Raw genomic sequence first — 27,726 nt, 5'->3', positions numbered from 1 at the left:
TGGGCCTCCTTTTCTCTCAGGAATAATTGGTGTGGGTTTTACAGTTTGTTCTGGAACTGCAGGGGACTTCCTGGCAAAATCTTTTAAAGCGGAGAAGTCCAGAACGGAACAACATTTGTTAATCATTTTTGGTGTGTAGGTAGTTTAGAGCGAGGTGTACATAATTGAATGCAAATCATGCAAATGAAGAACTAATTTGCATAATAAAAGAGGAACTTCTGTAATTACAGTGATAGTACTTTCATACATGTAATATATGTAATCTATGGCATGTGGAACATCAACAGATTCCAATTATGCAAATAATGACCTAATTTGCATAATTCATGTCATAATTTGTAATGATTTCGTAATGGTGAATGATAAGAATGTTATACCTTGTGGCATATGTAAGGTTTACATCACTATGCAACAAACTTGATGATTTTACTGGGCTAAAACTCTGGCAGCTTGGTGATAACCAGTTAGGGTAATGTGCTACAGTGCCCCCTGTTTGTCATTGTAGTAACTGCAGCATGATAAGTAATCTAGTCAAGTATATTGCTTCTCTGGAGGTATTTGCTCTATGAGCATTCTTTTGGTGTTTTGATTGCAGAGCAAAGGCAGTGTTAGTGCTTTTTGGGAACCTAAGTCATGGAATTTCATCTAGAATTCATAAATCTGCATATCTATGGTATTGTTAGTACATTTATGGTGAGACTATTGAATACATTTTGTAGTTGTCATGATAAAATCCATCATTTCTGAATCAAGATACAAAAAACGTCTATTCTAAGAGGTATGGAGGCATTTAAAGAGATTCTTAAAGAGAGTCTTAAAGCACAACTGTTGTTTTGCACTTTCTGGTATTTTCCTGTGATGTCTCTCTACAGACTGTCTCCTGATGCCCATGCCGTGCTATGGAGGTGTGTTCTGGGATGTGGGAGGTCGGGCACAGATCCAAACGTTGCCTGTTCACCTCAGCAGTAAGGTAGGAACACCAAAGGAACCAGGACCACATGTAGATTGATAAGCAAGATACAGTAGATGCCACTTTTTTGCAAAGCCAATTTGCCAGCGCATTTTTTGTTCAATTCCGATTGATAGAGGCTCAAACTTTCGGACTTCATTGAGACTATGGGGGTGGACAGGGAATTGAACACAAATAACGACACAAAGAATACAAACACGGGTCATATTTAACTATTAATAACAGTGAACTTTATTTAGATCAGTTAATTTTTTTTCGTTTACGTATTTTATTGTTTTCCAGACATGAAGAATGCTGCAAATATTTACGCTATCATCTGCTATCGTCTCCAATTCTTCTCAAATGAATAAACACTGCTAAGTATGCTACGTACAAAACCAGCAAGGAATGTCAGCCTGCAAATACTTTTACATCACAAAAGTAGCAAAAAATGAAGTTAGATCTACGAAAAACTTAAATCAAGTAGCGTATAGACATACTGCACACGATTATCACAAGTCATTGATCGCTTTGTTGTTGCCTCCATAATTTTCAGAAACTCCGACTAGCACATGAAAATTGTCATATAGCTAAATGCAACAAGAAACTGTTCATTTCAATGTTAATGACTTTTTAGGTTACGATGTCTGTAGATTACATGGAAATTTCAAATTTTGCAACAGTTGATGGGGATTTTTCACAATAGAAAACAAAGATGGCGGACGTGGCATGAGTAACATATACAATGTAATACCATTTAGCATTGAGTTGATGTTTGGTGTTCGGGCATCCTGTAAAAAAATATCATTGTTTTGAAGTTTGTATACATTTGTATATATAATATAATTCATTGGTTGCAAAAGATGAGGAGTGCCTCACAAAAGCACATATGGGCAGGTCTACAAAGGAATATTCAGCAGATGTTTTCAATGTCTATTTTTGTCACAGATGGAAGAAGGAGAGACAAAGCCTTTTCAACTTACAGCCAAGAAGATTGAGGACACCTACAACGAAGCCACAGCAGAGGTTAGTGTCAAAAACATGTCTTTGTCCTTAAGCCTTCTCAATTAACACTTTTTCCAGGACTTGAGAAACCCTGTAACTTCTTCCTGTATGTCTCCAACAGGGAAAGAAGATTGTTGGCATTCTTCTCATCAACCCCCACAATCCACTGGGAGATATCTACAGTCCTGAACTTCTCATGGACATTCTGAACTTCTGCCACCGGTGGGTTTGTTGTACCTGTCCAGAAAACAAAATATTTCATCAAAATGCAGTAGTATGAAGCAACAGTCAACCATCTACTGTGAAATAGCATGATCACAGATATACAGCAATGCATTAAAGCATATAATATGGGTACAATACAATTTTATGTGCATTATATTTTATCAACACGTTTATCATCTAACCACTGCCAGATAGGTTGCTTTGCATTTAAGCTTTTTTTAAATTCATTTTGGAGTCGAATTTATATGCAGTTTTATTGAATCAAGCATCTGTTTGACTGCTTTATTAAGCAATAGTGTAAAAGGTAGTCTCCAAATAAGCAAGGACAAATGATGTACTAGGCTTGTTACCTTGCAGATAGAAGCAATGCATACCCCAGTGAAGTCTTCATAGACCTATAGTTTTGCTCACTTCCAGTCACTCCCTGCACGTCATCATGGATGAAATCTACATGATGTCCATATTCGACGGTGAGGCCAAGTTTACCAGTGTCCTCAGCCTGCCAAAGTGAGACTTTCTTTTACTCTTCTCCTTTCAATGTAGAATTGTTCAAAAGATTTCATGAGAATTTTTACTGTGAGCGTTCCTCGGGTAATAAGCACTGTTGCAATGAACTTGGGGTTTATTCTGAAAAGTTGCAATGTTGAGTTTGAGTAGTAATGCATGTTTTTGTTGTTGTTTTCATTAAACAAGTAGGAACCTCAAGAATAAATTTAAGATTGGAGGATACTTTGGAATGCAGAGCAAAGCAGAACATACTAATAGAATTATTAATACAATGATAATAGCTTTTGGGTAGTGTCAGAATGAAGGCCTTGTGAAAAGTGACATGTTCAAGCAAACATTGAAATAATTTGTTATACATTGTGATATCATGTTTTAACTTTGAGCTCTACTCCATCTGTTGCAGTATCCCTGATCCCCAGAGAACTCACATGGTTTGGGGTTTTGCCAAAGTAAGTACTGGAGACATCAAGAACTTGAAGCATTAGCAAGGTGGCAATGTTCTCACAACATTAGCTAGTTTTCGTATGGTCTTATGACTCTTATCGATATGGTATGTTTCATCTCTAATCATCCCTGCCCAGTGTATCTTAGGAGCTTTTCTTACAAGTGGCAACATCATGCACTGAGCATTTGTACATGGAACTGATGAAAGGCTATCCAGTCTGCTCAGTGCAAAGCCACATAGACCACTTGTAGGCACTGAACTAATGCTCCCTGCAGAGGCATCTCTTCTCCCTAAAGCCTCGGTCACAACCCGCCATATGCACAACTGTGTGCTGTTTAGGTGTAAAAACGTGGGCAAATTTTTGGGGATCCGTAAGTGGTGAGTACCGCCTCTGTACAGAATCAAGGTTTGCAGCAGCTTTAAGTATTACTGTGCCTTACACAGTTGTTGTTGATTTGTTGTTCCAGGACTTCTGCATGTCAGGGATGCGGTGTGGTGTACTGTACAGTGAGAATGAAGCCGTCAACAAGGCTGTGGAGGCCCTGGTCTACTTCAACATGATTCCTGGGCCCATTCAGCACATGCTGACAGAGATTGTTCTTGATAAAGGTGTGTTATTTTATCTTTACCCTTGTGTGGGCAAATATTTCAACCTGCTTTATCAATCTACGTAGTACATGAGAGGTGAAATCATGTTGGTCTATTAACATGAATTGAAAAGCGAACATTTCTCTACTGCGCCATTGATCTATGGAACACCCTGCCACCCAGTATCAAAACACTGACCAGTCTGCATCAATTCAAAAAGGCCATCCACCAGTTGTACAGTTAAGTTGTATATATTAAGTTAAGTCATGATCGTTTTGTTTAACCTGTATGTAATTTGTGATGATTACGACTATGTTCATTCTCTTTTATTTTGTTGTCAGTATGCTCATATGTTTATAAAGGGTTAATGCACTGCCCCGAGTTGTATATGGTGTCATAACTGCATGAGCAGCTGCCATAACCACCGAATAAACCACCGTGTGAGCGAAGCGAACGAGGTGGTTTATGAGGTGGTTATGGCAGCTGCCCATGCAGTTATGACACCATATACAACGAGGAAAAGGCAGTGCATTAAAATTATTATCATATAGCCTATCCAAACTGTCAATCAACACAATTCCTGTTTGAAATACAACAGCTTTAATATATATACATACATAAAAATACATTCGAATATATTATACGCTTTAAAACAAATATGGATAATTTCATTTAATGCAAATTGTAGTTTAAATGAAGCTAAACAAAAAAGTTTATTGGACAGAAAAATGCTACAAAGGTTTACAGAAAGAGTCGCATGCCCCTATACCCCATAACATAATGGTATCAGCCATAACACGACATGTGCTGTTATTCCGCCATAACACCACATGTGCTGTTATCGGGAAATAACAGCACGGGTATCCGGGCCTCTGATTGGTCCACGCCGTCCGGCTATATGATAATATGTTTTGAACCCTGGAAGACTAGTCGTCTTAGACTAAAGGGTAAACAAATAAACGAATGAATATTCAATTGACTGACTTTTACATCTGTGAAATGTAGGATTTTATTGCTGGTAACGGTTATGACTGCTACAGTTTGTCTTGCATAGCTTCATATTGTTTTTATTAGCATTCTTAAGTATTAGTGTTGCAATTGTTGGTGATTTTTCCATTAGAATGGGTGGACAATGTATTCATCCCCACCAAGTACTCCCGTATGAGGGAGGCCCGCTCCTACATGTGTGACAAGCTGGCAGCTTTAGACATCCCCGTCCGTAAGAGCCCTTCAGGACTGTACATTTGGGCAGACTTCAGAAAGGTGAGCCATGGCCTACATGTACATGTAAAGTTTTACAAATTTAGTCATTTCTACTTGCGAGAACCATCTTTTCACTTGCCCAAAATTTAAATGCATTTTTACTTGCAGCAAGGAAACCATTTTATTTTCAGTTAAACAGCACTTTTAAACTTTATTGTGTTGTATGCTTTATTTACCAAACTAAGGGTACACATGTAGAGACTTGCCATGAATTTTCTGACAGAAGGTCATACATTTGTACTTTTGACTGGCATCATTACAATATTTTTCTGGGTAACAGATAAGTAATTTTGCTACAAACACCATACTGGGGCATAATGCCTCATTCAAAAAATGTACAGTCCAAGGGGATATGGAGTTGCCTGATCTGTGCTTTTTTGGGCAAGTGGACTTGTCCACCCTGTTGTTTGGTGTTATATTATAAAAGAAGGTACTATCCTTGAGGTTGAGAAGAAACTATCCTTGAGGTTGGCTCACCATCTTTGCAGCAGGACAGTTGTTCATGATGTTGCTGGCTTCAAAAGTTTCCCTAAATTGGAATAGCCATTTTTTGCCACATTTTATCCAAGTGTGGCCACACCACTACACACACATGTACAATATACATGTACATGTACTTTGTACCTGCAGCGGTTCCATGCCAGAATCAGATGTATATTTTAATAAGAAATTGATCATCTTTGAAAAGATGATCAATCGTCATCGGCTTTGAACTTTTTCCTAACATATGAAGAGGGGGCAAAGAAAAGGCAAATTCATCCAGTATTCAGGACAACAATCAGGGAAGGATGTTTGAATCATTTGCTTAGGCCTAGGGAAAAAAAGTTGTGTTTCCTGTTTCCCGACCGACCCTAGAAAAAACTGCCGACCCTAGCCTTTTTTGGGTGGACCTCTGCAAGGAATATAAATTTTTTGAGCTGATGGACCTTTTCAAGCTCCTTGATCTGACACCTGAGTGATGAAATGTTGTACGATCAGTTTTTCAACATTGACATTGAAAATACAAGTGTCCTCAAGCAGGTTTTACTTTGTTAAACTGTATTGTATAAGTTTGATCACTAGAGATTGCCAATGTCTGATAAAAAAAGATGATCCCTACCTACTGACCCTAACTTTTTTAGGAAACACAACATTTTTTTCCTAGGCCTTATACCTTAATTTTTCAGGTACTAGTAACACGTTTGTTTTACTTCAACTGTTGTTCCTCTCCAGTACATCCAACCATTGACTCAGGAGAATGAGCTTGTGCTATTTGAAAAGTTCATGGATGCAGGTACTGGTATCATGTTGTTGACTTTCTTAGTAATTCTGACAGTTGCTATATTATTCATCATAGATACAAGTCAGTTAGTTATCAAAGACAGCAAGGCCCAGGAGGTTAGAAAATTCTTGAATCATATAGAGAGTAATGGTTCAATTTCAAGATGACATACTATAAATTTTGTAATCTTTCTTGTAATAGTTCAATCACTCATTTTTTTTAAAGTGCATGCAGTAATTATTTGTTCATCCAAGAAAAGGAAGCATATCAACTTAACTAAGTTTTCAGAGTATTTTCCAGTGCTGTAATGTTTTACAAAGTGCTGGGGTAAACCATCATTATGTTTACAAATAACCGTGCATATGTTTAGGAGTTTACCTTACCCCTGGTATGGCGGCATTCAGATGTGGGGAGCCTGGATTCTTCCGCTTGGTCTACACAGTGTACAGGGACCATCTAGAAGTGGGTGAGTACAAAAAGCAACTTTACACATCATGTATATCTTACTTCCTCAGAAGCACAAGTTGTGCAGAATGAATTCAGAAGTGATAACATTCAATATTTTATGAAACAAGTTTTAACTGCAATTTCCAACCCAAGAAATTGGACTTAACCAAAATTTTTGACTGTACAACTCCTTTGTTGAGAAATGAGCAATCCACCACTTCCAAGACGTCACGCAGATAACACACGTGACTCCGTGAGCAGTGGATCGTAGGTTTCAGAAAGTCTTCTACCAACACAGATGAACTTTCATGATAACATTCAATATGGGTGTTCCAGCCTGTGTGATAACTACATACGTCATGTATCACACAGGGTTGTAATGGTTATCAAACAGGCTTCTGGCTTGAGTATGCCGCTTTCCAAAATATGAATACCATATATGGATGTTGGAATTGATGTTGTTACAATTTTTTTTAGTCATTTGTTCAACCTTTATCACCACGTAGATTTCATAATGAAGGTAACTTTTTTTTTGGCAAAACTTTTTTTTATTGGCACGCTCGCATCAGTTTGGGGTTTCCCAGACGATGTCATCCATATAGTCAAATCAACATGGCCTTAGGGACACCAAATTTTGGCCCATTTTGCATTGAAATGTGTATTTTGTTGGGTGGGTATGACATACATGTAAATAAGTGCAACAAGCATATTCCACATCACCATTTGTCCCAGCCCTATTGCGGGTTGGATCTCCCTCCAGCCTTCGGCCATCCTGTGAACTGACCCACTGTACTGGTATGTCAGAAGATATTGAAAGGTAGCATACGGCAATTTTATAGTAGCTCTCTCACAAAAAACACATCACCTTTTATCTATTTAATAGAATAGAACTGATAAACACCTGTCGAAGGTCGACAAGACCGACTGAAAACTCATAGTATTTGTGAGCTCAAATTTCACAACTACGGATTCTTCCAACACAGAGGGGTTTCACAATAAATTGCTTTCAAATTCAATCCGCAGAGCATAAACAGAGCACAAATTCTTTGTGAACTCATGCAGTTATATTGTAACCTGTACATGTACAATGTACTGTTAACCTGGAGGTCATGTGTTTGAGGAGAGCCACACCTCGAGCACGTTAAAGATCCCACCACACCTTTCGAAAAAGAGTAGGGGCATGCCCCGGTGTGCGATGGTCCAAAATTCTACAGCCCAAATACTACAGTGTAGCAGAATCATCAGCAAGTTGATGTTGGCTACCTTAACCCCCAAGACCAAGACCAAGACCAAGACCACCTGTATGGGAACTGGGCAAAGTAGAAGGTGGGGGTAGATTTGGGGTGTTAAAGTTGCTGTAGGTACAAACATGCAGTGTTCTATAGGTAGGCTGGATTTTTTTCCATCATCTCAATTTTGTTTTAAGTGTTGCGCCAGAGGAAGACAACCCTGGGGGGGGGGGGGGGTACCAGGGCATGCTCCCCTGGGAAAATTATGAAATCTTGACCCTCTGAAATGCTAAAAGGTACTTCCTGCATTTTGAGGTGCAAATTTTGCTGGTTACTGTAGCTACTACTACTAAGCTTAGTTAAATGACATTTTATATACCAAGCTGATTTTTGTTTGTTGTAGTTGCCAAATTGGGCAAAATTTTTGTCTGTCAATGAGTGTCATGAACTGAAAAATTCTATCAAATAATGCTGACTTGATCACTGCATATATGTACATATATCCCACACAGCATCAAGCCATTTCAAGAATTGCTAGAGTACATTGTAAGGGTAGGTCCTTATAAACTTCATTGTACAGAGGCAATTGTAAGGCTAAACTACCTAACACAAAAGTGTGAGGGTAGTATGGTATGGGAATGTGCTTGTGTAATCATTGATGATCTTGTCCCCCCCCCCCAGGCATGGAGAGGATAGCAGCAGTGTTGAAGGACTGTGCAGAAAACGGGCTCACCAAACCTCCAGGAGGTGCCCAAGCAGAAGTCCCGACTACTGCCAACGGTAAGGTACTGTCACACTCTGCTCTCTTTACCTTTCCAATTATAGTCCTTATTTTGTTTACTTTCCTTTTTGTTTTTTTATTTTGTGTCTATAATTTCACGCACCTTATTTTTTTACCTCCTTTCTAGCATTTGATTCGACATTTGTGACAAAAACATGTACATCTTTTCATTCTTTGAATGCGCCAAGTAGAGGTATGGTGATGGGTAACTTAACTGTCTGAACAGTGCCTTTTTGTAACTTCGTTGGCTTTTTTTTTTGCCATCTTTTTTTTGTGTTTTAGGGTCAACAGATCCATCCATTTTACAGGCTCCTTTGTTTGTAACCCTTTGTTTGTCTTTGATAATTCCTGTCCTTGAGAAACACAGTCACCAAATAATTTTCTGACATAACCTCATACATTGTATATTTAGGACTTTTGCCCTGACATTTGAGAAGGGGGTGAAATGAAGGACATTGTGTTTTATTTTGCAGCTTTCATGGATAATGTTTGTTAAAACCCTGTCTGATATCAGTAATATACATGACTATGCATTGTATACATTATGTGACTAAACAAACGTTACAATATTGACAAAAGGAAGGAAGGATCTGTGAAATTTTCAAAGTCATTTTGTGAAATTCTTTACAGCTATGAGATGTGCAACAGTTCTTACTGTGTATTATAAGGCCACACCAATTTGATTTCTTGGTTAACGGATTCGCCCGCTTCATTTTTTTCTGATTTGCAAATAAAAATAAAAATTCAGAATCAACTGCAAAATGCTCATATTTTGCCCTGAACAGTTGAAAACAGCTCTTTTCTTCCTAGTTGTTACAGTTATTCCATCTTTCAATGCAGTGATATCATTAAAAGTTCAAAATTCATTGTTTAAATTTTGAACCAGCCTGGTGTGTTGACTTCATGGCTCCTATCGTGCCATTTTGGGCCATAATAGGATGCCTAGGCCTGTTTTTATGTTTATATTTTTTTTCGCCCGCCTACTCCATTATTTTTCTAGAAAAATCCGTTAACCAAGAAATTAAATTGGTGCAGCCTAACTAAACTATTGCTAACCCTGATTGATAATGTTACTTTTCTTCAGTAAAAGAAGAATCCCTAGAGGACCTTCTTGGACTTCTGAAAGGAAGGATATCATCCTCAGGTTGGCTGGAGGAGACCAGATCACAGAACTGGGCAACCCAGAACCCAGAAGCTTTAGAACAGTTCAAACAAGCTATGAAATCCCAGGAGGGATTTGGGGACACATAGCCATCAGAAAACATAATGTTGTGTGTTGAATGTTGTAATCTTACTCCAAAGATTGACTTGACTTTATTTGGATCCACATTTAGCATACAAAACTGCAGCTATTCTTCCTGTGGTCCATTGACAAAAGATCAACTAAATCTACTCAGGTGTTTGACTCTAATCAAGGAGGTTGTATCCAATTCTACCTCTATGCTCTAATACTAGTAAGAGTTCTCTGATCTTTTCTTTATAGATGTGAAAAAAATCTTGAGTAGCCAAATAGTTCTCTGACAACCCAAATCGTTTCTTGAAACAGTTACATATTTTCTAAAATTGACTTGTTACGTGTTTTAACATGTTTAGCATAGCTTTCCACTTACTTGTGCTAACTTGTGTCAAGTAACCCAAAATAAAAGAAGTGTGACAGATGATTGGGTGTGTTTTGTCCCTTGTATTTTGCTACTACATGTACCAGATACAGTGTATATTTCATACTGAGAAAGTGATGAACTGCTATCAGCTGTAAGATTCTAAACTTATCCGATGTTTTTGAGTAAAAGAGTCCTTGGTCTTATTTGCCAACAAGTTCCATTTGCTATATTTTGGGGCAATCGTTAGTTTATATATAACTGATAAGCTATAGGTTTGACCTGGCTACTTGACATGTTAGATACACAGTTGGAACATACAAATTTGGATTCATTGATCTGTAAAGCCTTGAAGTCTTGGAATGATCCTGACTTCAGCATGTCTAGGGTTGAATGAGATGACTTCTCTTGCTTTGTAGGATATTGTTTGATTAACGAACATGGTGCTAGAATCATGCGAATCTGTGGCTGCCTCCCTTGAGAATCATCCAATGCAAGTTCAGGGCAGCAAAACTGGATTTTCAAAGTCATTTTTCTTTTTTTTTTTTTAATTTAGTAACGTTAGATCTAAGTCCGATCAATCCTATCCAATAGCATACTGGTATCTGTGAGGCCAAAGTGTGATATCGCTGACGGAAAAAGTTTGTTTTGTATGGTAGTATAGGCTGGCTCGAGCTATTTATGGATGGTACACGTGGCTTTTAAACAGACGCCTCGCGTAGCTTTTTGGGGGGCTGTTTCAAAGTATAAAAAATGATGACGAAGATGTGCTAAAATGTTAATAACTTTCAATATCAGACAGATTGCGTTATCCAGAGTATTTTGTTGCGATGAAATTGCATTGGATGCCTTGAACTTTAATCCCTTCATAAGTTAGAGGTGTTTCATCAGAACGCAGGTGGTTCCGTTGCGCCCTTCCCTCCCAGATGTACTGTAGATGATATTTGCGTTCGATCTATTTGACTATTGATCTCCGTGAACAAATACGATGTACATATTTGTACATTGTAACGATAAGTATCCTTATTGTTTCTCACAATTTCATACATACAACAGGGAAAGATAATTGCATATTGTTAGTTATAATAGTGGTGTTCGCCTAAACCTTGAACTTGAAGGCAATGTCGCAGTATCTAAACTACTTTATCTCGACTAAGTGTGGTATTTATTACAATTTAAACTTCATAAGCTTCTACGCTGTGAGACTTCTTGGCTTTGAGATTGCTCAAACACTGCATGTTTCTGGCATAGTTCAACAGGTAGGTTCTAAAAAAATTGTAAAACAAGTACACCAGTGAAATGAGTGTATTTTATTAGGGATATTTTTGAAGATTCCCAGTTCTCTAAGCAGTTGGGACGCAGTCATTATCGTAACAGAAGAGGCACTCGTCTGCAGTGGTGGCCTCGTCACAGCAGTAGCACTGGCGCCGCATGTCGCCGCACCAGTCCAGGGTCAGCCAGTGCGCCACGGCCGGACAGGCGTCAGGCCCGGTCTGGAGCGGGCTGGACACGGACAGGGTGGCCGGTGGGAGGTAGAAACACAGGCTGCCGTCGGGCAAGGCGAACTTCTGAACAGCCAGGCCGTTCGGACAGAGAACAGTGGGCAGGAATTGCCGGCGTTGACGGTTGCCTTCAAACGGGAGATACACATAAATGTACATGTAGAATTGTAGATTCCTTTCTGGGCGTCATTTCAAGTTACCTAGAAAACATCCCCTTTTTTCTAATATAAGTTACTTTGACATGAATGTACACCCTGTCGGGTTTTCTCCTTATGGTGGATATTGATTATATTGATTATATATTCATACAGTAAAGGCATCCAATGCAATTTCAGGGCGGTAAAACAAAATATTCTGTCTGAGGAAATTTGTCTGAAAGTCTGTCATTTACTGTCAATTCTTAGCAAATTTTTGTCCGACGTCCGATCATCTCATACTTGAAGCATTTGAAATAGCCCAGAAACAAACTACGTGAGGATTCCATGTTTTTGGTACCACACATAAATAGCTAGAACCAACCTACGATACAAAAAAGCAAGGTTTTCTGTCAGCGACATCGTCTTTTTTCCTCACATATCAGTAGGCTATGGGATAGGGTTGATTCAGCTTACTACATTAAAAGATTAGCCAGAAAACTGACTTTCAAAATCCAGCTTTTTCGCCCTGAAATTAAATTGGATGCCTTTAAGATAGCTGAGCTGCGTGTATGACGGCTCACTGAAGTTTTTTAGCTCCAGTAAAATATTAAGCAGTTCAACCTATAGTTTGATAGTTCAACTTTACCTGGGGCGGCCTGTCCCAGGATCACACAGGTAGCAAGGAGCAACAGGGTCTTCATCTTGCAATGTTTCTGTGGAATTTGTGCGAAAAATACATTTGTGGTGTTTTAAAACCATTTCTAAACGGTGCATTATGTGGGTGGTCAACAAGCTATTATTTTTCAATGCAGATGTATGACTTCAGCTTATTTATGGCATCTTTTAGTTGTTCTATATGTAGTCGCACTGGACGTGGAAAATGACCACGTCAAGATACCAGTCTCGTATGTTTGTTGATAATGACTGCCGTGAGATCTCGGCAGAAACTTCAACTCACCATTTAGCAATAACAACTACAAGTCAAACATTACTGTCCGGACCATTAAAGTACTAGCTGAGAGCCGAGGTGTGCCGATCTTATATGACACAGTGCTACATTATTAACTGGAACTTAAGTGTTTCATTGTTTACTGTTTAGTTTTGCACATTTGTACTAAACATTGCACAAGACAATTTGTACTAAATGATAATAATACGAAGAATCAGTGTCGAAGAAACCAGAAACGCAACAGGTCTATCTAGGGTTGCGATAAACATTATGTAAATTTGCAAAAGAATAATTTTAAAGATCAGGCAAACTTCCATCCTTAACGTACCTCGATCGGTTCTTGTTGTCGTCTTCTGCTGTGGAGTGTAGATTGAAACATTGGACACTCTTTGGACCTATATAAGTAGTCACAGCCATCTGGGTAGTAGTACACGTTTGTTGACACATATAACAGAGATACATGTTGGAACGGAAATGTTTTTCTTTGTTTTTTTTTTTATTAACAGAACCCCGTGAACGATCGTTGGAGTGCATGATACGTTTCCGTTTTTCCCAGTTGATACTGTGTCCAAACACTGCCAGAGACGATACAAACAGATTTTACCCCCATTTTTTTAGAAAACAGCTGAAGACCACCAAACCGTCCCAGTTCTATAAGCCTGCTACGAAGGCTAGACAGATTTGGTGTTGTCAACGTGCCATGATCTGCACATTTTGCCACTAAGAAACGTAGTAGTACACGTTTGTTGACATATAACAGAGATACATGTTGGAACGGAAATGTTTTTCTTTGTTCAACAGAACCCCGTGAACGATCGTTGGAGTGCATGACACGTTTCCGTTCTTCCCGTGCCAGCATCCCCCCCATGACTTTCAAACTTTATTGTGCAATAAACTTGGTAGTCATAACGACTAAATTGCGCTGATTTTACAGTACATGTACATTTGTAAAAGAACAATTCGTTTAAAAGATTATTAACGTTAAGAACAATAAAACATTATACAAGAATATTAAAATCTGCACACAGCAACAACGACAACGTAGACACAGAGTTTTGCGGGCATTACATCATCGACAGAGTTCTAGGGATAAATATCAAAATGAGTTCTTGTGTCTGTTCGACTTGCTAACAGGTGGTTTCAGTCCCACACGGCGGCGAAGGTTTTAGGGTGTTTCCACTACCGGGGGGAGGAACTGTCTGCAGGGATGTGTGGGGTCCTTCAAGATCCGCTGCAGCTCACGTAGAGAGGCATCATGTCGTCTGGGCTGCAGCGTGGGGAGCTGGTGATGTTCAAAGCCAATGATTTTGCAACAGAGTTTTTGAACCTTTTCTAGGTCGTTTGATAGAGTCTTTGGGAGTCCACCCTACACAGAAGGAGAAGAAGGTCTCCCGTGCTCTTGCCCAAGTGTGAGGGTGGTGCCCATCTCCACTTCGTAGCCCTTAGGCGACACACAATTGTGCAATGCACTATAGCAGGGGGCTAGTCCGCTGGTAGTGCTGTGTGTTTGACCTTCCCACACTCTTTCTCTTATGTGCTGAGTGCTAAGCAGAGAAAGAAGTGTGTACCATTTTTAAAGTCTTTGGTATGACCCGGCCGGGGTTTGAACTCACGACCTCCCGGTTACAAAGCGAGCACTATACCAATTGAGCTATTGCACCGGTACCCTACACAGGCGAGCCGTATTCCAAAACAGGCCTGATGAACGAAATGTAGACAGTCAGTAGTACATCCTGGTCCATCCCATGACGACTCCCCGAGCGCGAGTATTCAATAATCGAGTCAAATATTGCAAAAACAAAATTCCACTCTTAAATACATCATGTTGCCGTAAAGACGCAACAAAATTTTTTTATTTTTATTTTTTATTGAATGAAGCAATACAAGACAAGGACGAAGTGGGGCTGAACTCAAGTTATACAACTTATTTTACAGCCCCACTTAACATTTAACATAAATACAATGGTCATACAAGTAGTGCGCTGAGAAACTAGACCCCATACATACAGTAATATATCTAAAGAGAAGTGTTATATGATCAAACAAAACAGAGTATACTATGTAACAAAAAAACGTTTAGTGCCGCTTATAAAATCTTGAGTAAGTAACATAATTTTTTCATTGTACTCAGAAGGTATCGCAAACGATCCCCTGAGTACAAGATGGAGCCTGGCACTTTCTGAAAGGGCATCTAAATCAATCAAATGACCGATTAAATCAGAGAGATTGTTAAGAAAATCAGCTCTTAACTGAGTAAACAAAGGGCAGTGTAATATAAAATGAGAAATGGATTCGCAGGGATACCCACAAATACATGATGGGCTAAGAATCAAAGCACGATTAAAAAGACTATAGTTAAGATTGCAGGTACCGATGCGTAACCGGGTAAGAAGGGCGCAGGTGTACCTTTGGCCACAAGAGTACCACGGGGGACGAAAGGGGCGTACTAATTTAGTGAGATGGTTTTTAAAAGGTACATAACGTAAGTAGCGAATTTCAAAGTCAACAAAATTTGACTCAATGAAATGCTTAAATCCACACATTTATTCATACATTATCATCTTTTTGAAAGACCAAAACAAACTACAACTGGTTGATAAACATGTCGTGTAATAATGGACAATGAACAATGTTATTTGTATAGTCTGAAACTTTAATTCAAAACTTACTAAGTAAGTACTGAATAGATAAAGGATCTAATGCTACATATTTTTATAAGTGGCGTTACAAAGTTGGGGTGATCTATCTGTAGATATATGTCGAGTATAAATAAAGGCACAAACAAACAAACGTTCATTCTTGAGTAAATCTGGAAGAGTCAAATGTATAACTTTGCGGCGGGGGTACGATGTCATAGCAAGGCGCAGTCACATACTCAATTTCCACTTCGTTTAATACCCTGGCAACCTCTTGGGTACATACAAGACGATCCAGCCAATGGCTAACGTTTTTGTAAGTTGGGTACCCATAAGTGAACGAATTCTAAACATAAGTCTATACACACATAATTGATGATAATACGTGAAATATTAAACATATTAATCATGTGTAAACATTGGTATATTACTTCGCTCAGTCCAAAAGCCGTTTGTAACCGTCATGTCTGTTTATTATTCTTATAGGTTTAATGGTCAGAGTGTTCGGCTCGGAACCAAGAGGTCCCAGGTTCGATCCCTCAGACATGATGCCCCGTGCTGTGCTCTTGGGGCACACGACTTTCCTCACAGTACGGTGGAGTTCATACTGTGTCCAAACACTGCCAAAGACGATACAGGCGGATTTGGTGTTATCAACGTGCCAAGATCTGCACATTTGCCACTAAGAAACGTATTTTTTTTATCATAAATGTTACAATTTTTAGGGTGCTCGAAAGACAGGGTGTGTGAACGTCACCAAAAAAAAGACGGATCCATATTCTGTTTTCTCCTTGTTTCCCACACCTGCTTTCTCCTTGTTTCTCACCATCTATTTGTCGTTTTGAATACACCTTGAGAAGTACTATTTCGACACTTCATCACGACAGAGACACTATTTTCGGACGCGTCCTGTTTCCTGTCACGGATAGTAGGGTCGTGGAGGAGGCGGCAGACCTTGAACCAGCTGCCCAGGTGCCGCATAGGCCACAGGCGCCGCCGCGAAGGCCGCCCCGCCGGGAGGAAGTGAGCACCATCCGCGCATCCGCGGCCTCGTCATACCGCCATTACAACGTCCGCCCTCACAGTCAAGGTCACTGTAACAGTCCTGGCCCTTAACGATGAAAAACAAAGGCATTCAATGCAATTTCATGGTTTCTGGATGAGGAAATCTGTCTATTTACATTTACTGCCATCTCTTAGCACATTTTTTATCAATAAACAAGGTACGTGATACGTCTTTTTTTGGGCACCATCTATGAATAGCTAAAACCAGCCTTCTATACAAAACCGGCAATCGACCGTTTTCCGTCAGAGACATCACCTTTTTGCCTCACAGATATCAGTATGCTATGGGATAGGGTTGATTCAAGTTATTACATTAAAGAATCACCAGAAAATTAATTGTCTTTGACAATCCAGGTTTGCCACAATGAAATTGCATTGGATGCCTTTAACACAATACTACTAAGTCCAAAATTGACTCAAAGGATTGTGAGATTGAGAATTGTCCAGCACAAAACACACGGGGACCCACACCACACTCACCATACACTGGCCCGAGGAGAAGCTGGAATAGGCGCAGTACTCATACCGAGCGCACTGGGCGTCCGTGGTGCACAGCTTACAACTTCCAAAAGGCCCGCAAGCCTGCAGCGAGGAGCGAATGTTGAGGTGATGTTACCAGTCGATAAAAAGACGTACGATTTGTAGTACACTCAGTATACTGTGTCTACAATGTATGTAGATAAAACTGAATGCTTTAGTTGGGATTTTCCTTGTGCAAAACCGGCTTTATGTGTATATTTATTTTTTTAAAATAATTATTTACTGTCTACTAATACTTGTATATGCATCGCAGTGCCAACTTTTTAAAAGGCAAAGGTTGAACATATACCGGTTGTGCAGGCACTGGTTGTACAGGTGCTGGTTGTACAGGTGCTGGTTGTACAGGTGCTGGATATACAGGTGCTGGTTGTACAGGTGCTGGTTGTACAGGTGCTGGATATACAGGTGCTGGTTGTACAGGCCTCGGATACGGGTACACCGGCTGACGCTGACAATCCAGCTGACCGCCCTCTACACACGTGCAGCCTCCAGATTGTTGCCCTGAAGTGGAAAGAATTTACAGTGATACACGTTGTTACCTCGGTCTAATGACGTGGTCTTTGTCTGCAGACACACTCCCATCTGTATGCAACAGACGATGCGAATTATGTACGAATTATTAACTTATATTATAAGTTTGCTACCTCTTTGTTGAGCTCCGCGACTTTTTCGAAGCGGTTGTCGCCAAGTCGTTATAGCAAGAATCTTAGGTCTTGACCAATTTCAAACGTAGAACGCAATTCAAATATAGAAGAACCAGATATGGCAAGTGCACACTGCCTTACACGTACACTGACTACATAGCGCCGTAAATGAGCATTTAGACGGGCACTCTGTAAGATTCGTGATTTTTAACTTATGTGTTTGTCTTTATTGCTTTGTGTTTATTTTCGATCACAATCGATCATGAAATCATACTTCATTTCAGCCGGTGAAGGCTGCTACTGTACTGTACTGTCTGCAAAAAGTGATGTAAATAAACCATTCATTCATTCATTCATTCATTCATTCATTCATTCATTCATTCATTCATTCATTCATTCATTCATTCATTCATTCATTCATTCATTCATTCATTCATTCATTCATTCATTCATTCATTCATTCATTCATTCATTCATTCATTCATTCATACATTCATTCATTCATTCATTCATTCATTCACAAGTGTGGAGATGACCATGAATCTTGTTATAACAACTTGTTATTGGCGTCTTTATCTATTAAATTTGACTACATCATGAGAATAAAGAACACACCTATCCGTATGATCTGCCCAGTACCGGGTACCTTACAGCCCCGCTCCATGCACATCTTTCCTTGGTTACAGGCATAGTCGGCAACTTGCTGGAGATCAACACAGTCGTCCGGTAGGGTGGGACAGTCATAGGCAGCAACACAGTCCCTCAAAATGCCTGCAGGTTTCCATGGTGATGAAATACCAACAAGTCAAGTTAGTATAAAGCAATATATGTATATTGAGTCAGGGCTCGAACTTTTGGGAATAGGTGCACCCTAAAAAATTGGGTGCACAAAAATATTTTAGGTGCACCATCTAAGATAAAGTAAGTAGAATGTCTGCAAAAACTATAATAATGTTTCATTTCAAGACAAGTACTATAACAATAACTGTTATGACCTCACGTTTCTTCTCCTTCTCCTGCCATTTCTTTAAATTGATTCAACTCATTCAACTTCATTTTTGGACCAAATAACATAAAATTTGGCATGAAGGTAGAGTAGACAAATAGCCCCCCCCCCAGGCGTTTTTTTTTCATTTTTGTGATACAGGCTTTTAGAATGGTTATATTTGAGCTTTTTGGCTGTGTTATACTACATGTTCTATAGCAGTGTGTTACCATATCTGGGCATGAGTCATCAGAATGGCATGTAGAGCAGGCAACCAATAGGCATGCAGCTTTCCTCTATTCTCCTCGCTGATTGACTGTTCGGATCTGATTGGGTTAACTCAATTAACACCTGTACAAAGCCATGCTATATTGACAGCATGAACTTTATTCAAGTGTTTTGGTAGGTATATCAAGCTTTCCTGCTCCAGCATTGGAACGCGGGGCACAAACGCTTCTTTTTGTCTTGAAAATCAACAGTTTGCATTATGCAATTAAAAATCCCAACTAATAATGTAAGGGATAGCTATCCAACTGTTGTCACTTCATACTATAGTTATATCAATGTAAAGAATTGTTTTCCCTTGTATTTCTCCTTCTTTCCCTGCCATGTCGTGAAATGTGGTGAAGTCATGCTGAATTTGCTCCAAAGCAAATGTCGGCCTTTCTAGTATTATTTTTTAACTACTATACAATACACCCAGTATTTCGAGCCCTGACCAAGTAAGTTACTTTCTTAGGATCGATACATCATTACCGACTACGAGGAATAGTAGTAGTCTATATAAATGAACATTACTTTCCGGATAGCTTTTGCGAGCGACACAACGTGTTTTGATGTGATATCTTGAAAGTTCAACTGTGATCATCTCTGTTGGTAGTCATATACATGTTCAGAGTTAAAACTTGTGCAAGAGAAATCGCTCTCTCAGTCACTCTGGTCTTCCTCAGAAGGCTGACCCAGATTTATCGTGCGGCGTCTCTGAAGTGTGACGTCAACACTGGGTCAAAGTTAGGCCACACCGAGTAATTTTTCTGGATGACGTCCTCTGCAGACCTATGAAGATCTGAGGGGTGCCAGTAATCCACAACCCAGAACACCGTCTTAAACAAGAACACCTGGTCTTAGGTTTAAGACCTGACACAGGTCGCTTTTCTTGGCTGATCGTAGCCGATTGTTTGTGTCTTGTGTCTGGAATTTATCATCCACACAACTTCGCGATCTCGCCTGTTTGGTCCCTTTCTCTGGCACACAAACAGACTATCGCCATTTGTAAAGAGATATGATTATCTGACTGTGTAAAAACGTGTGATGATACGGACAAGTTCCCTTTTTATCAAGTTGAATGAGGGTCCGAGGTCTGAGTGGGAACTTAGAATAAAAGAAGAAAAAGTAGAAGTGAAGCAAATAGACTGATATTGCTCCAACTGAAGAAGAAGCAAGTTGTCGAGTGGGTTAGTAGTAAGCCTCAACCATGCAGGCCTTCCTAGCCTCTATCAAGCCTGCGACAGACTGTACTCCCCAGTATGTTATCTGTCTATTTTGGCCAATGTCTACTCTTTTATCCAGCTACTTCCCGAATCCTGGTAGAGGCTAAGACCTTCCTATGGGGATACGCGGGATACGCGGGATGGTAGCCTGAATTCGGCAAAAATGGCAAATAATAAATTCACTAGTAGAGTCAGTCGACGGGAGGTTTATTTTCTCCTTGCTAATATTTCTCCGTACTTGGCTAAATTGTACTGATTTCGAATTCGCGTTGTTAGTATGGTGGATACAGTTTTAGTAGTTCTAACTTTGTGCTGGGAACATCGCTTACTCATCCTGTGCCAAGTGATAAATCTTTCCGCCCCGGGTTTCCACAAATATTTACATGGTCCAGGCGACATGCGTCCTTCGTCGTAGGTGGTCTGCTTTCTCATTTTGATTTATAACTTAAATATGTCGACAACATCTTTCTTACCTTGTCTACAAACACATTTCTTCGAGCCGAAGTCGACGTAGACCGTTTCGCCCTCCTGTGCTGGGATACCACCGGTCGAGATACACGGCCTCCCCTGGCCCTCAACCAGCGCGCCCAGCACTCCCCACATCAGGACCGTCACAAGGCAGAGGCGTTGTCTGGACATTTGTCTCCCCATGGTCTTTCTCAGCATCCGACCGTGAAAAACACAAAAATCTCTGTGAGAACCACAAAAAAATGAACCACAGTCAGCTAGATTTGCTTTTAAACTTGAAGTTGTTTACTTACGGCAAGCCGCCACCCGGGCTCACCTCTGCATTCACTAGATACCTGATTCCACCTATCCACGGGGTGCCTTTGATTTTAAACCTCCTTGGAACAACCAATTTCTCCCCCAGTCGGACTCTGGCAAAATTGCGGTGATGTTTCCACTAGATACGCCCCCATTGTAGAAAAGGTCAATGCGTTCTCCACGCTGATTGGTTGGGGAAACTATAAGAACTAAGTACATGTTGTTTTATCATTATAAATAATAGGTTAAAAGCCTGTCACAGGAAAAGGGGAATGGTTAGCTGTGGGTTTGGGTAGCCTCTACCAGGCTTCTGAAAGCGGTCGGACACAGCCTCTGAAGAACATGTCGGTACAGTTTGGGAGCGGCAAACTGTACTGTTTAGCGTACCAACTCCTCTGACACGTTATCTCTTTGGCTAATTCCTCAGATTAGCTCTTTCTAGCTGCTTCCAAAAGCTTGGTAGAGGCTAGGCCTCCTGCGTTAAAAATTCAACTACAAAAGGCAGTATCAAAACTCCCACCCGCCCGGAGGCCTGCACAGAAGGCTAGGTCACGAGAAGCTGAGCTGGGGGTTGGACCTTTACTTTGGAGGCGTGGCGCTGTTGTGAAGTCGCCTGAGGATAAAAACCCTGACACAGAAGTGATAATCTACCATTGGGAAGATGTGTTAACCTTTCAGCGAAGGTCCATCGCTTCCACGAGATCCACGTATGGTTCGGTGCCAATCTATGATCAGGTCCACTCAAGTATGTAACGTATGGCTTACGATATATCATTTGGGTTTTGGTACTGATCAGACATGGTTGGTTAGATAGTGAATTTCGCTACTTGGATTACGCTTATCTCGAAGTAAATGTGTACAGCGCATAATAGCGTATATATGTCTGAACCCAACAAGACGAGACACCCATAGAAAAACACACCACTACTGGTCACGGTACAAAACGAGCAAAAATACAAACAAAACGCGTCTTAGTTATGCATTTGCCTCATTGAGGATTCTTGATTCTTTGTCTCGATAGTGTGATTGTTCAATCTGTAGCTCAATGTCATCAAATCTACTAAATCCTGTGTGAAATCGAGCACAGTAGGTTGCAAATCGCGCTGTCACCAGTTTGGGTCAAATAATCGAATAAGAACACTTTTTACATCAAATGACATTACAAACCTACACGTGTCAAGTAGCGTTGTTGCATTTACGTGGTGTGACTTATCGGACCAAAACATATCAAAAAGCACAACATATCAAACCAGCAAGGAAATCTGCTGACGTAACGTTACATACACGCATGTAAGATTCTGTACGTACCACTACTCAGTATGTCACGATCTAGTCTCGCCCTTTACCTGTACTCTTGACGCGTCTCCGGCCCTGAAGTCTGATGATACCGAGAAGTCAACCTTGTTTACCTGCTTCAGGCCAGGAAGTCTCTCACAAGCGTCTGAATCCAATTACTGTCTCCGAGTACATTTCTAACACCTGATAAATACTTGCCAAATATGGGGGCCATGGGGTAGGCTGACGTCATTGGCAGAGCTAGGCACGGTGCTCCCAGTGGCCAAGGTGGCGGTAGCCTCCTCTGCAGTAGCCTGGTTACCAAACCTATTATAGCTCCCGAGTCCTACATCCTCTCTTTTGCGGAGAGGATGTAGGACTCGGGAGCTATAATAGGTTTGGTAACCAGGCTACCTCTGCAGGCCTCCGACCGGATGGACGTTTCTTCTTCTTCTTTGTGTTATATGGTGGTCAAATTCAACCTCCTGATGCCTCTGCCACATGTATACCGTACATGTACATGTATGCACATGCCCAGATTTGTTCAAGTGTATCTGTATCTGTATAGCCGGTATAACCGCCTTTCGGCGTAACACATTAGCTTCGCAGGCACGCGGCGCGGCGGCAGCTGACTATATTACACCGATCGACTTGTTACACCTAACCCTTGAACTTCTAGCTCTAGACTTTGTTTAAAGCTATCTATTGACAATGCCCCTACTGTACTTGGTGACAGTGAGTTCCACTCTGCGATAACACGTTCTTCTGTCGACCATCGTACAACCGGCCATCATTGTATGACCATGGAGCTAAAAATGTCCTTCGAAGACTAATTTTTTAAACCTCCTAGTAGCTTCCAGGCTATCCGACAGAGGAGGTTACAGCGGTTTCCTGTGTCAGGCATGCATGTAGGTCACCGTAATCCATCGCCTATGCATTCTCAGAAATCCACATCACAGATGAGTCATAATAGAATAGACTTCACCGTATACATGTATTTCCACATGTTCTTGACTAGCGTATACAAGCAGTAAATGAAGACATAATTTGCATAATTAATAAAAAATTATAATTATGTAATGATAAGTGCCTGGAATTACATACTTGGGGTATTTGAAAGTTCAGTGAAGATGAACATCATTAAACATGTATTCAAATCAGGGCCTCATTTGCATAATAAATGAGGAAATGCTAGGATGGCAGTGTTTGTTAAGATAAGGCTGTCTTTTGGTTGAGAATATGATAAACTGATATAATTCATGAAAATGAGGATCCTATTTGTTAAATCAGGGGAAATAATCTATAATTTGTCACTCATAAAGATTAACATCATTTGGCGAAGGTATGAGAGCGGGGAACTCTAGTTATCATTATTACTACAGCCCCCAGAGTCCCCCAGAATTATATGTCCCATTTGACGACGTCATGAATGAGACAGGCTAGTCCTTGTACTTGGTCATTTTACTATAAATACAATTGGGAATTCTGTAAGGATAGGACTCAAGTGCCACTGCAAGTGCATGGTAGGAAGGACACAAAAACTTAAAAACGCGAGTGATGCCATCAGTTGCCATTGATTGAACAAAAGAGAGAAAAGACCGTTTTTGAAAGTTCATTAATTTTTGTTATTTGTTACAGATATGCGTATGGATAGAATACTAGTACTAGTAGACAGTTTGTTCACAGTGTCAACTTGAGGTTTAATGTGAAAGGGATTAACCAGACAGTAAAGAATAAGTATGTCGAGGGTTCCGCCTATATCGACGAAACTACAGCAGTTTTGAAAACTTTCGCCAGGTGTCAGTCTTTCCCAGTTGTGTGTCGATCTCAGGAACACCCCGGCATGTCGCTGCACTGCAGCGTGCCGCCTTCCACACACTCACATCTCAGACAAGCCTTTTCCTGGATGTGCGTCTCGCCTGCATGAAACAGATAGAGCGAGCATGTGGGCAGGGTGGATTAGATGAACTTGAACAGCACTGCTGAAAGGATACGGATGAATTGGAAAGAAACAAAAGTTAACTAACCGGGCATCCAAGGGCGGCAAAAACTAAAATATTCTGGATGAGAAAATCTTTTTCATATTAACTGTTACTGCCATTTCTTATAGCACATCTTCGTCATTGTTTGATACTTGAAGCGTTTGAAATAGCATAAAACAACCTATACGCGAGGCGTCGTTTATTTTTTGGGTACCACCCATAAATAGCTAGAACCAGCCTACGATACAAAACAAGTAACCATTTTCCGACATTGCATTTTTGCCTCACAGATATCAGTATACTATGGGATAAAATTGATTCAACTTACTATATTATTAAACCAAGACCAGAAAATTGATTTCTGTCCTGAAATTGCATTAAGAAATGTCGTCTTAAAAAGATAGAAAGAGAGAGACACAGACAGGAAAGGGGAAAAACTGAGCCATTCCTTTATAAGTCATACCTATACTGAGATATTTGCCCTTGGTGGGAGATTTGCAGCCCCTTTTGGTGCAGACGGTGCAGTAGTCCGGGATGTCCCGTGTCTCCACACAGTCTTTCGGGACGGGAGGACACTCATAGGCGGCGCTGCAACCGGTCAGCTTACCTGGACAAAATGTACAGATTAGCCTTGACACGTCACGAATCTTTCAAATTCTGATCCGTCAAGCTCAGGAAAAATAAATATAGGTCAGTAAACTCCCTCCCACCTCGTCAGTGGATCGCCCCTCCCGTCAGACAGACATGTAACCTGACTCCTCCGGCCTACTTTGACACGGTCACTGGCAGATCCGTAAATAGGGGAGGATCTATAATAACCGGGAGGATAGGGGAGTTGTAAATAACATGGCCGAAACACCTGCAATCAGGACAGGACTGACACATTACTTAGTTCCTTCCTACGGGGGAACGGATCGTAGAATTCGGTAAAACAAGGGAAAATAGTTGGGAAATGAACTCTACCGTACGTGGCTAAATTTGACTGCTTTTGAACCCGCGTTTTTTTTAGCCTGGTGGAGACTTGTTCACGGTTGAAATTCTATATAAATGCATGACGAATAGAAAAATTATTGCAGTTTAATGAAATGACCCAAACTATGAGTATGACAGTCACTTTTAAACCTTTATTGCCTTCGCCAGAAGTCAAAACAGCAACATGTCATAGCGCTCGATTATTGTGTGAAAGAGAGAATACATGTGCGGCGACTTTATTTCTGAAGGAAATATGATTTTATGTTCTATATACGCCGGTTCAAACGGAAATATCCCCGGGCAAACTATAATATTTAAAATCGGTTATAAACGGGAAAATTCGTCCTTTCCTCTCTCCTTCCCTCTCTCCATCCTTTGATCCTTCTTGAAAGACTCCCGCAGTGTGCAGGTAAATCGTTCCGAGAGGTTGTAGGTTATGGCACGATGATAGGAATCAGTTTGAACTGAAATGGTTTAAACGCTTCACTGCCACTGTAAATATAGCAAACCCGGCAAGACAAATTGAATGTCAACAACTCAAAGGCCTCCTAAATCGATTTGTTGTTGCTGGAATAAACACATGTGGGAGAGGGTAAGGAATTTATAAACAGACGGAGATTACAAGTCTTACGTGGGCTTTCGGGAACACCAGTCACGGTGAAAGGCACTCTTTTAGACTTGGCAAAGAAAATATCATCGGGTACCATGCACTTGTTCGTCTGAAAATGGCGTGCGTCACATAATAGGACACACGTTCCTTTTGTGGTTTATTTGAGAAACTTTCCACCCCAAATCTCAACTCCAGGCCATGGTTTAGATCAGCTAATATAATCCTTTTTTTACAAGTTCCCCCGAGCAGTCAAAACACGGCGTTCTGGGTGTTCTTCGGATATTATTTTTCTACCCGGTCTGGTCTTGTAACGTCCTTTTATTTCATGGGTCGTACCAACAACAGCTGCAGATCGTCGCTATGGCAACCGATGACGCAGTATTCTTGGACGAGAGTCCACTCGATCTCGGCATTGCTCGGTGTCTGCTCTCTGTACGGACGTGACGGCGAATGGCTGTATATTATATGTCTAGCATATCTAGTGACCGTTGAACGAACAATTGTCACATAGTTGGATGCCTTCCCATGGCTGCAAATCGCTTACATGTGAAACTATAAAAGCCCAGCACGATTCAAGGGCTGGCAATGACGGCGTCCTACTTACCTTTCGCGCACACGCACTTTCTGGACCCAAAGTCAAGCCACACGGTGTCTCCATCCTTAAACTTATTCCCAATGTCGTCCGAACACGTTAGGTCAGTCATCCCGTCACCCCCGGGGGCTGAATACACCTCTTCCCCACCCCCTAGGGCTATCACAAGATGCACTACTACCAAAAACAACATGGCTGCCCGTCCGTCTGCCATTCTTGAAGACTGTTGTTAAGATAAGGCTACGACAGGTATGCTGCCTACTCAATGGTTAATGTTTAACAAAATAAAGACCGCACCTGAGTAACCATCAGCCGGTACTTGGAAAGGCTGTGGGTTTGGCGCTTGTTTTTGGATTCTATATATATATTCATAATACTTTGCTGCTAATGAATGGTCTTTTCGGCTCTTTTTGTCTTTAATTTTATACATGTTAGTAATCATAATCATGAACGATGTATATTACTTTCAGATAGACCAAAATCAAAACAATGTGTACATGTCTAGTCCAGCCAAGAGAAATGATACTTCACTGACACGTACCAACTGAGAAGCGATGTCAGCGATACTATAGTGATAGCTCTCTCCGTGCCTGGTGAACAATTTAGACGTGTTGAATACATAGTATGACTGCAGTTTTGGGGAACAGAACACAGAGAACTAAAGCCCCATTATTTAGTATTTTTGGCCGTTTAATCTTAAACAAAATGTCAATTTTCCGGCCGTTTTTACTTGGTCCTTAGATATCATGGTGAGCCACGATGTAATAGATGAGACCTTTGAAAACAGTCTCGAACTTCGCAGCACACAAGCCATAGCTCGTACCAGGCTGGAAAGTAGAAATTGGCCAAATAGACAGATAACATGCCTCCCGACAAATGTACTCCTTATCGAACCGACGCCCCTGGCACGTTTAAATCTGTCTCAATTTCTACTCTTTCCAGCCGCTTTCGAAGTCTGGTAGAGGTCACACGCGTCATACAAATCGTATACTTTCAGGAAACAAAACTCAGCTGAGCAGACGGCAAATTACAGCAATTTTTGATTCGGTGCCAAAACGCTTCTTTTTTTACTCAGTCCAAAGAGCAAATCAGAGAAAAGGCACCTGTCGTCTCCACTTTCGTACATGTAAATGTGATAACGCTGCACTTCAACACTGACACTGTAGGGCACCTTGATGAGTTGCATCTGATAACCTTGACCTATCATTAAAGAACTTTTGAAATCTGAACACCCCTCACTGTTACTGTTCAGACAGTTGGCGCAGCAAATCCAGCAAACATCCA

The 27,726-nt window shown here is 40.6% G+C and overlaps 2 protein-coding genes and 1 long non-coding RNA gene across 4 annotated transcripts in view; 1 reads left to right on the top strand and 2 right to left on the bottom strand.

Moving 5' to 3' along the window:
- The window catches only part of LOC109485166 (1-aminocyclopropane-1-carboxylate synthase-like protein 1), a 15,583-nt gene extending 5,224 nt beyond the window's left edge, over nt 1–10,359 (top strand). Inside the window, exons 6-15 of one of the 2 annotated variants that reach the window (XM_019788610.1) lie at nt 1,898–1,975; nt 2,076–2,176; nt 2,597–2,686; nt 3,090–3,135; nt 3,599–3,740; nt 4,840–4,982; nt 6,195–6,255; nt 6,614–6,709; nt 8,601–8,699; nt 9,785–10,359. In XM_019788610.1, the coding sequence (XP_019644169.1) occupies nt 1,898–1,975; nt 2,076–2,176; nt 2,597–2,686; nt 3,090–3,135; nt 3,599–3,740; nt 4,840–4,982; nt 6,195–6,255; nt 6,614–6,709; nt 8,601–8,699; nt 9,785–9,951 (1,023 nt within the window). In that variant the 3' untranslated portion in view covers nt 9,952–10,359. Of the gene's footprint in view, nt 1–1,897; nt 1,976–2,075; nt 2,177–2,596; nt 2,687–3,089; nt 3,136–3,598; nt 3,741–4,839; nt 4,983–6,194; nt 6,256–6,613; nt 6,710–8,600; nt 8,705–9,784 lie in introns of both variants that reach the window. The other variant, XM_019788611.1, reaches the window with a different exon arrangement.
- Nucleotides 10,360–11,589: 1,230 nt separating this feature from the next.
- On the bottom strand, nt 11,590–26,731 carry LOC109485186. The gene is given in 6 exon segments (XM_019788641.1): nt 11,590–11,928; nt 16,414–16,633; nt 17,068–17,169; nt 17,417–17,628; nt 18,387–18,542; nt 26,455–26,731. Coding segments are annotated over 6 exon segments (1,179 nt in total). The 5' UTR covers nt 26,657–26,731; the 3' UTR covers nt 11,590–11,641.
- Nucleotides 23,262–25,129, bottom strand: LOC109485189. Its single transcript, XR_002141112.1, has 3 exons — nt 24,979–25,129; nt 24,732–24,875; nt 23,262–24,205 (listed from the first exon to the last, which is right to left on the bottom strand). It is a non-coding gene; the product is annotated as an uncharacterized LOC109485189 (long non-coding RNA).
- Nucleotides 26,732–27,726: the final 995 nt, after the last annotated feature.

This window comes from Branchiostoma belcheri, unplaced genomic scaffold (genome assembly GCF_001625305.1).
Source record: "Branchiostoma belcheri isolate BF01 breed outbred unplaced genomic scaffold, Haploidv18h27 scaffold73, whole genome shotgun sequence".
NCBI lineage: Eukaryota > Metazoa > Chordata > Leptocardii > Amphioxiformes > Branchiostomatidae > Branchiostoma > Branchiostoma belcheri.
Note: the sequence above shows the minus strand (reverse complement) of the source record. Positions and strands in the feature narration are given on the sequence as shown.